This window comes from Nanorana parkeri, unplaced genomic scaffold (genome assembly GCF_000935625.1).
Source record: "Nanorana parkeri isolate BGI_ZX_2015 unplaced genomic scaffold, ASM93562v1 scaffold115, whole genome shotgun sequence".
NCBI lineage: Eukaryota > Metazoa > Chordata > Amphibia > Anura > Dicroglossidae > Nanorana > Nanorana parkeri.
Genome location: NW_017306383.1, coordinates 1,166,090 through 1,177,991, shown reverse-complemented (window position 1 = coordinate 1,177,991; position 11,902 = coordinate 1,166,090). Strand labels below are relative to the sequence as shown.

At 39.8% G+C, this 11,902-nt stretch overlaps 2 protein-coding genes across 2 annotated transcripts in view; both read left to right on the top strand.

Moving 5' to 3' along the window:
- The first annotated feature begins 1,814 nt into the window (after positions 1 to 1,814).
- Positions 1,815 to 4,010, top strand: GPRIN3 (GPRIN family member 3). The gene has a single exon (XM_018553275.1). The coding sequence runs from the start codon at positions 1,815 to 1,817 to the stop codon at positions 4,008 to 4,010; it is 2,196 nt and encodes a 731-aa protein (XP_018408777.1).
- Positions 4,011 to 6,997: 2,987 nt separating this feature from the next.
- LOC108784447 (cubilin-like) overlaps positions 6,998 to 11,902 on the top strand; it is a 74,641-nt gene continuing 69,736 nt past the window's right edge. The window contains exons 1-2 of the mRNA XM_018553274.1: positions 6,998 to 7,061; positions 8,743 to 8,795. Coding sequence (XP_018408776.1) covers positions 6,998 to 7,061; positions 8,743 to 8,795 — 117 coding nt within the window. The remainder of the gene's footprint in view (positions 7,062 to 8,742; positions 8,796 to 11,902) is intronic.

Genomic DNA, 11,902 nt, shown 5'->3' with positions numbered 1-11,902 from the left:
CCTCCCCCTCCCATTTGTTGCCCTACCTTGATGTTTGTGTGCCCCCCTCCCTCTCCCCCTTTACTTTGTTGCTATGCCTGCATCACTTACTATCTTGTCTCGCTATCCGATGTGAGGGGGAACACAGATCAATACACGTATGACTTACTCCTCCTGTTGTGTTTTTTTTATAATCTACCTTAGATGATACAGGAGTAGCACGATGTGCTTATCTCCAAGTACTGCTGGATAAGCATGCTACCACTAAATGTTTAGAAACTGTGATGTGCCCGTCAGGGCTGTTTTCGCCCTATGACGATTGCCCTTATACCATGGTCAACTCACTACTGCTATAACACTTGACATCAGACTGTTTTACACCTTTGTATGTTTTCCATGTATCGTGTATTTACACAATAAAGCTGACTTTTGATAAAAAAAAAAAATCTACAACAGATAGAGTGTGCAGTACCATAGGTCCTTAAAAGAGGTGGTTCTTGTAGCCCACCAAAAGAAAGCTCTATCTGTCCCCAAAAAAGGGTATAAAATTCATTTCAGTACAGCGCTGCATGACGGAATAAATGTCAGTCAAAGTACTGCAGCGCTGAATACTGAAAAATGGCCTGGATGGGAAGGGTGTTTAACACCGCGGATGTCAACTGGTAAAAAATAGGCCCCATAGATTCTACAGAACTTAGATTTAAAAACTATCAATTTGCAAGTTCAGCTTTGAGAAAATTACATATTTGTTATAATTTCTGTAAGAGCATCAGAGACATAGAGACCACTGCAGGGAACCTGCCTGAGAGTCCTAAGAATTTGGTGGATGATTCCCCCACCAGTACTTGCATGAATGTGAAAAAATATTGGAAGAAGAGTTCTTTTATTGTAAATGACAAATATCAGGCTGGGTTACCATAAGAAGTTAATGCTTTACTTGAACAATATTAGTATATTTAACAGTAAAGAGCTATGAGAATATTTCAGGCAAAACTTTTGGCCTTCCTTGAAGCTTATCCTTAAAGCTCTACCCAAATGTTTCCCCATAGTTCTCCTTAGGGTAACGGGAGGACACAAACTAGCGTCCTCCCGTCACCCTAGGCTCAGTATACCGCGAGCTGTAGCCCGCGCTATACTGAGACGCCGCAGCTGAAGCGGATCCCGACAATTGTGCCTGCCACGGCTCTCTGCAGTGACAGGATCGAGAGGTGAGCAAACGCCGGTATGTGTTCGCTCACCTCCCGATCTACTGAGCCGACCTGTGACAGTCTCATTGTCACAGGTCGGCTAGCTCTGTGAGGTGAGTGAAAAGCACTCACCTCATACTTCTCCTTTAATGACAAATGTGTTATAAATTGTAACAATGTAATAACATATCTCATTTCATTCTGTACTATAATACTCCCCAATAGGACAACATAGCTGAACTGGAAAGTGAGCTGAATTTGGGAATTTTTCCAAATCAGCTATTTTTGGCCTAGATTGTTCACTTCTCCTCCCTTCTCCAAACTCTTCACCCTTTTGTGAATAACCCTGTTAAAAAAATAGCAGATGTGAAACTGGGGCATGTCACCCAGTCTGATTCCCCTCTGTGATTTAAATTCAAAGTTGCTTATGTTTTTGGAGAGATTCCTCTGGTAGGATAGAAATATCTGAATCGCTCAGATAGACCTTGTTTTTGTGATAATCTTTTGTAGATTTAATTTTGATAATTCAACTTAATAACAGTTTTTCTCTCTCTTATAGGTGTAAGGGCTTTACCAATTTTTGAAACCTGCTACCTTGTGTCTCTGGACAATCCTGCCTAGAATCTGTAACCAAGGAAGGAAGATTCCATGGGGACTGTACCTGATCCTGTGGGATCTGCCAAAACATCACCCACATCTGCAGAAGATGAAAGTCTTTCCTTGGCTATGTCTCACCAAGTTAAAGATGCATCACCCAGCAGTAATGGAAATGCCACACAAATATCAAATGTCTGTTTATCTAATCAAAACTGCAATTCATCTGTAAAAGGATCTGATAACGAAAGTATATGCGAAATTACAGCACACGAAGCCAACAAGACTTCATCTTCATTTCGGACTTGTAGTCAATCAGAACCCTTGCCACCTTCGGGGGCAGATAATGTAATGGAGCAAGAGACAAAATCCATCAAAGATCCTATCCATAATGCTTCTCCTAATGACAACACACTACTATCAACCACACCCGTAAAAACAAGCGATGTAACCCACTCGACATTGCAAAGAGATGAACCAGCAGCAGAGGACAGTAGCATACCAAAAGACAGAACTGTGTTAGAAGAAGTTGTTAAAGCACAGCTTACAGTGGAGACCAGTACAACTACAACACAGCTATGTGAAATGTCACCAAATATTGAGACTGGAAGCCTAGAGGATGTAAAGAATGGGCATATGCCTCTAACTAGTGAAGAAACAAAGACAGCAGACACTCAGGAAGGAAACGTTTCAGCTGTAGCACAAGAAGAAGAGGTAAAACATTTCCAGACTGTCCTGTCATCTGACCAGTGTTTACATGTTAGCATATTGGAAGATGATTTGAACACAAATGGAGATCATGAAGCACTAGATTTGCAATTAGTATGCAAGTTCAGGGAAATGGGAACTATGACATCACAGGTAGAAATTTTAGCTACACAAGATGCTGAAGTACAAGCTGTAGCAAACGTACAGAATAAATCTGTTTCCACTAGTCCTAGCATTTTAGCTGCATTTTTGAAGGCCAATTCTCCTGTACTAAAGGAAAGACAAGAGCAAGTATGTATTATTTATCAAGGTAACCCTGGAAACCATCAGATTGACCGTGCTAACTTTGCACTGCATTCACAGCTCTCTCAAAACCACTTAGCTCCAAAAGTATGTTTTCAGCCACCAGATGCAATGGGCTCGCAGCCTATGCAATTGCACACTAAAAGTCCTCCAGATATGGTACGGTCTTCTTTTCAGCATCAAGATCTAGCAAGAAACTCACAGGTTTTATATAGAAATGAGTTAGATGGACAAGGGCTGTGTCATCCAATGTCACAAATGCAAATGTCTAATGCTTCTCCAATTTTAATGAATGTTAAACCTGTTTACCAAATCAATATAGAGAACAGTACTCAACCTAAAACTGGCCATAGAACAAAAGATTTGTTTGGTGAGCAAGCTCAATTTAGAGCAGCCCATGAATTGGGCAGTAAAGCCAGACTTCACCATTTAAGTGGAATAGAAAATATCCAGCTTCATAATATCCGTCAAGAAAGTGACCAGACAGACACACTTACTGTTCCTGGTGAAGGTGGCTCAGATCGGAAACCCTTTCATTTTAAAATAACAAATGAACAGGGTTCCACCCAAGCTATCATCACCACTGATATCAAAAAGCCAAAGAAGGAGGAGAGGCCAACCCCACTTCATGTTGAAGTTCAGGTTAACAGCAGTATTGGGGCTACTGGAGGTCAGGTGGAAGAAGTACTTGAAGTCCTCGTTAGGAAGGATCAGGATGAAGGTGAGCATGCCAAAAGGTCAAGCAGTATAAGCTTGCAAACCAGACCTGCATCAGATTATAACCAGGGTGCAGTTCAGCTCACTCCACGTTTAAGAAAAGCTAGGGAAGATAAAAAGGAACCAATTTTGGTCACTCTACCTACCTCTGAACCAGCTAAACCACACGGAAAAAAATCAAGTCCAAGTTCAAGCGCAGAAGGAAAAACCCAAGCAAAGCAGCAAACTAAAAGTGTGAAGGATGTAGTCTGGGATGAACAAGGCATGACATGGGAAGTATATGGGGCTGCTATGGACCCGGAAGCTTTGGGCATTGCCATACAGAATCATTTACAGAGACAAATCAGAGAACATGAGAAAATGATTAGGGCTCAGTTAAAGCAAAACCGTAAATCAATTTGTTCAGATTCATCAGGGAAAAAGCGCAAAAGAAGACAGCACAGAGTATTTCAATCTATTCTTAAGAATTTCAGACGACCTAACTGCTGTAGTCAACCTCCTCCATCATCTGTGTTAGAGTGACTTTTGCCCTGAGGTGTGAACAGTTATATCCATACCCACATCATTCGGTAGTCTTTTTTTGGTTCATTTTAAGTTTGCACTTAGGAATGTTATGGACATTTTTTATTTGATTATGTACAGGGTTTCGGGTGATTGTCACATCACTCTGTTTTATAATGAAATATCATTTTATTTTGGTGTTCATTTTCATGGCTCAGTGGGTGATGTAGAATAAAGTCACTTGTTGTTTTTATTTTTAGCCAATATTTGATACAGGTTTTGTAAATGTTAAATGTGTATTGTCATCACTTAAAAAAAAAGACAAGCATTAGCAATGAAACAATATAGATCTTAACATGATGAAGTGTATGCCGTTAAATGCTGTGCCAGAGACGCCTTTATCACATGGGCCTTTTTAAGTTTAAAATGTTTATGATGAGAATGAGTGGTGATACACTTTTATATATTGTAGCAAATATGTGCATGTGCAGATCAAGAGTGGAATCTGAGGATCTGTTTAAGAGTTTCATGGGGTTTTACTGAATTGCAATGTGTACCACATGACTCATTAAATGTAAAACACTCAAATTTTAACCCTTAAAATAGCAACTCCTATATAAGGGGGAATCATGACCAGCAGTAAATCTAATTTGGGAGCCCATCAGTCAGCTAACATGAAGTTTCTATGAGGATATCCAACATGTGTCCTGCCTTGCATACTCACTGTTTGAGTGCCCCCCGGGTGAATTCTATTCAATTGATTGGTGCAGTTGTAATGTTTCAGGGTTTACACTATGGTAATGAGAAAATGCAATTCACTGTAAAATGATTGAGTTGTGCTGCATTATAGCAATATATCTGTAGCAAACAGTATAGTTTTGTGTTAAAGCAACATGAACTCCTTAAGAAATATGCATCCTTTTGCATAAATTAAAGCTGAACTTCAAGCAAATAGATAAGAAAACATATATAAGGGAACTATTGAACCTGCTAAGGGATTTGTATTTCCTGAGATTTACACTGCTCTGTTACACAGCACAAGCTTGTCTGGTAGGAGAAGAGACCTGATTTTCCTGTGCTGCAGTTAAAGAAGAATTGGAGCCAAAACTTTTTTGTAGGTATTGGATAGAATTAGGGAGGGTTATAACCCCTGTAAGTTTTTTTTCTACCTTCTGTGTCCCACCGGAGAGATTTCACTTCCTGCCGGATAGCCACAAAAGGAAGTGAGAGAATTTCCCACCAAAGAGAAGGAAATTCCTGGTGGTCAGCAGGTTTATCAGAATTAGCGTCTCAATTTCCCATCTATTCCTGTTCCGACAACAACCTACAAGGGATTTTCTTTCTCTTTCTGTGATTACACTCATTCGGACCAATGGAGAGGGTGAATTTCTCTAACAAAGTCACAGACAGGTGTTCTAATCCCTCTCCACTCCATCCAAAACTAAAACAAAAGTTTGGGCTTGTAGATATTGTCCTTCCTGCAGCCTGTGACTAGAAAGTGAAGGAGAAACATCAGACTGATGTGCTCCTATCTCTGACACTCTACTCTTTCCTCTCTTCTCCTATAAGCAAGCCCTTTATTAGCATATGAGCACTGCAGCACAACTGACTGGCTCCTTCTGCTTCTTCTTCTTTCTTTCCCAGTCTGAGCTGTGCTGTACAGGGTATTGCAAGAGGCTAATGCCAAGTCAACTTATGGTACTTATATTGCTTGCATTCAAGAAAATACATTGAATCATGTTTTCTTGGATACAGGGCTGCATTGATTTATGTCTTTCATATCTGCATGGAGTTTAGTTTTAAAGTGTAATTGCACCTCTTGTCTCCAGCACCTCCGCTAGTCTTTATCTAACCTGTCCCCTGAGCCAATAAAATATCGCCCTCAAAGCAATTCGTTAATGCTCACTACACTGTCCATTCTAGTACAAACTCCACAAAGGATTGAATGGAGGATGTACTGTGCATGTGCTTGCCTGGCTCTGAAGAGGCTCGGCAGTTTTGTGGGCGATATGTCGCTGAATTGGGAACATGTGAGTATAGAACTTGTGGGGGGCAGTTTCAGGGAACAATACATTCTAAATATATCATAAGTGTAACTACACCAAAGATGCAGATACACTTTCAGCAAACCAAAAAGTGAAGGTGAAGCATACAAAGAATGGATAAGTGATAAATATAACTAAAGTATAAAATTCAAGTAAATTCCTAGATAATACATTCTACTTGATAAGGTATCCCTGATGAATATGACATGTGAATAACTGGTATTTATGTTTGCCTTTTTGTTTAGGATGCTTATCTTCCCCCCTTCCATATAACATTGGCAACTTTGCGACAGTCAAAAAAATCTCAGTTCCTGGGAGAAAGTTCTGTACATTATTTAGGCATGCCAGAATTTAATTGTTTCAACAGGCAATTTCAAGCATATGCCAGGAAGGATGTTTATCAGTTAAAGGAGAACTATGGGGTTAAGGCTTTTCCCCATAGTTCTCCTTAGGGTAACGGGAGGACACAAACTAGTGTCCTCCCTTCACCCTAGCTACAGCTCGCGGTATACTGAGACGCCGCAGTATACCGCGAGCTGCTGCTCGCGGTATACTAAGACGCTGCAGCTGAAGCGGATCCCGACAATTATGTCTGGATCCGCCCAGCTGCGTGAGTGACAGCTGGCTCTGCCTATCTAGAGGCAGAGCCAGCTGTACCCGCCCCCTCCCCCGTCCATTCCGCCAGTCAGCGCTGGCAGATCGGAGCGGGGAGGGGGGAATCCAGCCCCTCCCCTGTCACGGCAGAGAGTCGTGACAGGATCGAGAGGTGAGCGAACGCCGGTATGTGTATATCCTGTACTGCCATGTAGTGCAGCCCTGAACTCTGGATTTTGAAATTTTGCTCACAAATGGCAAGCTAAGAAGTGCTTCTCATTGGTCAGCGTGGGCAGGTGACCTCGCTGACCAATGAGTGCTCGCCATTTGTGATCAAAATTTAAACTCCAGAGTGCAGGACTGCGCTACATGGCAGTACGGGGTATGGATAGTATATGCGTACCGGCGAAGGGTAAGGAGCATTTGCCAAAAGGTAAGTATAGTGGGGGGAGGGCCATATTGGAGGGAGTAATTCCATTTTCCCAAATTCAGCTGGGAAAGCGGACTTACCCTTTAACTTTTTAAGTCCCAGTGGGTAATAAAAACTATGCTGTTTCAATGGGGTTGATTTACTAAAGGCAAATAGGCTGTTCACTTTGCAAGGGGATTTTGCACTTTGCAGTGGAAGTTTCCCTTTGGTTCAGTGAATGAGGTGAAGCTTTGCTGACTTCCATCATCCAATCATGTGCAAACAAAAATATATTTTTTTTATTTACCTTGCACGTGATTGGGCATTCATTGCAAAGTGAAATTTCACCACATTCACCAAGCTAATGGAAACTTCCTGCAAAAGTAAAAATGTCCTTGCAATGTGAACAGCCTATTTGACTTTAATAAATGTATGTAAGATTCCCTTAAAAATGGCTGGTTGCTAGTCTGCAGTTGAACTATCCCCATAATAAATTGATCTGAATCAAAACACAAAGCTTCTTTTTTTATTATTATTCTTATGATATCTGTTGGAAATTTCTAAACATCTGAATGCATTTTTTAATATTTATATGTGGGAAAGTCACTGTTGCAAATCTTAAGTTCCATTTATTTATAGCAGTACATGTTTCTAAACCTCATGCCCATAGGAGACACAAAACTGCAGGTTTAGAGGATTTTCCAGTGAGCACAGAAGGATTAATCTGAATAACTGACCCACTGAATTATCAATCCATGCTAATCCTAGGAGACACTGAACATAACAGTGATGTGTGACCCAAATGCATGCTGGGTAATATTGTGCATTTTACACATTATTCCACAGTTGGAAAATTAAGTTGCATTGATTTGACTAATAAAATATTGTGTTTTTCAATTACATTGTTCTATGGAATAGCAAAAAATAATAATACCTTTTTTCTTGTTAGGTCAGATATTTCTAATTAATTTAGATAGATATATATTTTAGAATATGCTTCATCTTATTCTTCTCTAAAAGCAATATAAAAAGTGGTTTCAGTGTAAATATTTATGAACTGATTTTTGATTTACGACACACTTCAGAATGCGTTTTTCAATGTTTCCGGAGAGTGTTTTTATTTACAAGACGAACTTTAATACAATTCATGTCAGTCTTGGGAAGTTAATGTGTCTTTACAATGAGAAGTTTTGTATTTGAGAAAAACTCTGTTAAGTCTCCATGTGATTGTAGTATTTCAATAACTGTAGCCCACAAAATGTTCTCTTCTTAGAGTATTTGAGATTAATAAATAGTTCATTTTCATTTGCCCTACTATAATAATAGTCAGCATCCAGTGTTTCCAGTGTGCTGTAGAGAAAAAAAAAGTAGAGATTGAGTTCTTCCTGACCGATGTTTTTGTGTAAACACTGTACATAAGCTATCACAAACAGTAGCTTAAATCACTCTTTAGGGTTTATGTACATGTGCAGCTTTTTGGGGCTACTTATGTTTGTGTCGTTCTCTTCCTGAAAGAGAAAAATATGAGAAGCAAATCTACTATCCACACAAATGTGCTTGCCGTTTTTTTTTCTTGTTTGTGAGAAGAAGAAAAAAAACGCCAATGAAAAGCAGCACTGAAGGGCCATATGTGTGAACTAAGCCTAAAGGATCATCCGGCCTGTATGTATTATGATGTAATAAATTGTTAACTCTTGTAAACCAGATGCTGCTGAAAAGAAGAATGTCATTTTATGTGTCACGAGCTATAGCGATAAAGTAACTTCTTTTTTTTATTATTTAAAGAAATGAATATTTTATGGCACCCTTTTCAGAGCTAAAACTATTATGGAGTTTAAAAGGAAAAATGACATGGACATTTTTGATTTTTATTATATTAGTATGTAAACATTTATGAGACTATACCTGGAATAAATAAATAAATGCACTTGTGTCAAGGATCTGTAATAAATATCAATTAAACCATGCATTGGGTGTTATTTAGCATTAAACAGTTTGCTCATAGCCAGGGACAACTTTCCAGCAAGATTACCAGTTTCTCATATAGCATCTACATATGCCTATATGAAGATATGAAGGGCTACCTAACATCTTCCATGGAAGCACAGCAGGTAATATAAAAATTATCAAAATATCCCAGATTCAGTTCCCTTTATCGCAACCTCTTTTTCACACCTTCTTCCCTTTCCTTACCACATTCTCAGCCATTTCTAATGCTGGTTAGAAACTGGTCAATCTACAAAGGTTTGGTTGGGGGGGATAAAACCTATAATGCAGATTCCAGTGGCCCCATCAACAGAATAATGCAAGTTTTTGTATGTGTTTTCTTTACGCTTGATGATTTACAATGCTACTAATATTATAATATGAGAAAGTCAAAATGTTTTGCAACTTGACTTGCGTCAAGGATCTGTAATAAATATCAATTAAACCATGCACTGGATGTTATTTAGCATTAACGAGTTTGCTCACATCCAGGGACAACCTTCCAGCAAAGATTTGGATGGGGTGACAAATAAGGATGAAACCTATAATGCAGATCCCAGCGGCTCCCCCAACAGAAAACCTTTGCATGTGTTTGCTTTACACTTGATCTTTTACAATGCTCCTATTATTCTAAGATATGAGAAGGTCAAAAATTCTTCCCAACTCCAAGTGCATCTATAGTGTATGAAGGAACTCCATATGCTTACATAATGATGTCTCATTATACTACCAATATGGTAAAGATAGTTTTTTCATGATGATTCATCCTCCACATCTTTCCACTGTCATCTGACCATGCTGAGCTGTTGGTGTACTCAGTGGATGTGCTATTTCGCAGGGATGCACAGAATTACAGATTCTCTTGCCAGTAAAATAGTTTACATATATACATACACACACAACATATTATGCAAAATTGTACAGAATGGTTTGTGAAGCTCCTGACAGCCCTCTCTTGGGGAGATGATGGGACCAAAAATTAAAAAAATGGGACCCTTCTGAACTGTGCATGTGGGATACTCAGGGTGAGTGCTCTCCTACCCAGAAGTTTGGGAAGCGTCACTCTAAAGGTGCCCATACACCTTGCGATTATCGTACGATAATCGCGGGAAATCCAGCGATCGTAAGGTGTATGGAAGGTGTGCGACCGTTTCTACTGTACGGTCACGCGTTTTTTGTCTAACGAGCATGTTTGAAACCCGCCGAGAATCGTACGATTGTCGGCGTGTTTGTGGCATGCTCGGGAGACAAATGCCGAACGGGCCAGTGTGCGCAAGCGCACACTGTCCGTTCACCATTGCAGTCATCAGAAGCCCACCCCTATTTATAAAAATGACAGGGTCACAAGACCAAGGCCCTGAGTATCACACCAAAAGTTAATTCATGATTGTACTTATTGTACACATATATTGACTTTAATTTTGCACAGTAGTTTTGCTGCTTTACAGCACCCACATGTGGCCACAAAAAAAAAAAACATAGAAATGTTGCAAAAGTGATCTACAATGCAGATCACATTACCAAAATACAGGCCTCACCTCTATTACCAATGAGTAGTTGCTGGTGCAGAGAGGTGCCCTACTCAGGAGTTTTTTCTACATTTTTACAATGCCACCTTTGCTTCTAAAGATAAGTTCCAATCTAGATAGTAGTATCACAGAGAAACCAGCCCACTGATGCAGATTCTATAGATTAGCTGGTGGCAGTGAGTACAAGGCATTTGTCTGCAATGAAGAGCTTTTGAAATGACCAAATGCTCCCAGATAACACTTTTACTTTAACTACAGAGACAACATGGCCACAAAATAAAGAGGCAAAAAATCCCCACAATAATAGGAACAAAAAGGCAAAGAAGCGCACAATGATAGAAACAAAAAAGAAGCAAAGGGTTTGATTGCCCAAAGAGCTAGCAATCAGAACCAGTCTATGTTCACACTATATGTGGTGAACAAGAAAAGCGAACTGTTTCTTTTTTTTTCTGACATGGCCGCCCTCAGTCAGAAAAAAAAAGCCTGCATAGAAATGCATAACTAGATTCCTATTGGCTATTTCACTTAGAAAAAAGGGTCAAGTTAGGAGCGACAAGCTACAGCGACGAGCTACAAGCGATATTGAGTGGCGAGATGTGAACAGCTCCATTGAAATGGATTGGAGAAGCTACATAGAGCGATATCGCGTGGAAATATGAGCGATATCGCTGCAAAAATCGCACGATAAATCGCTCAGTGTGAATGGGGCCTTAAAGTACAGTTTCCTAACTGCCCCCAAACTCTCCCAATGCAATTTGTCAGTTTTCCCTATATTTTACATACAGCAGCTACCAATACACCGACACATTGGCTGGTCTGTGTATGTAACGAGAGGAGTGGCTTATCCAAAAACCCCCTCATCAGTCCTTCTAAGTCTGCTGGCCATAGGTCAAAGTGCATTATGTTTTCCCAAAAATTTTCCTGGGCGCATCTGCACATAATTTGCTGGGACCACGGTACCCATATTGCAGGATTTGCCTCATAAACATGGTAGTGGTTAACCTGAACCACATGTCCAGTGGCACAGTAATCTACGCCAATAATATCTAGATGTAGCCCACAGAGCATTTCTTTTTATTCTATAGCATTGAACAAAAAGTTTTCATCAGCTGTGGTAAGGGATTAGGCATTAATCAATTTAGACTTTTTAATCGTGCTGACAAGCTGTCATGTGCAATCATTTATTTTTCTGTCAGCTGCTGAAGGTTCACAAATGCTTAGCAAACAAACATGTTCTACTTCTGATTACACCATATCGCCTAGCAGCCATGAATACACTTTGTTGAACAGCAAATGTAAACTTACAGTTCAACTGGGCACACATTTTATTATCTTGATTTACTAAAATAC

Excerpts from the sequence above, each read along its gene's own strand:
- GPRIN3 (XM_018553275.1), top strand. The coding sequence starts at position 1,815 with ATGGGGACTGTACCTGATCCTGTGGGATCTGCCAAAACATCACCCACA.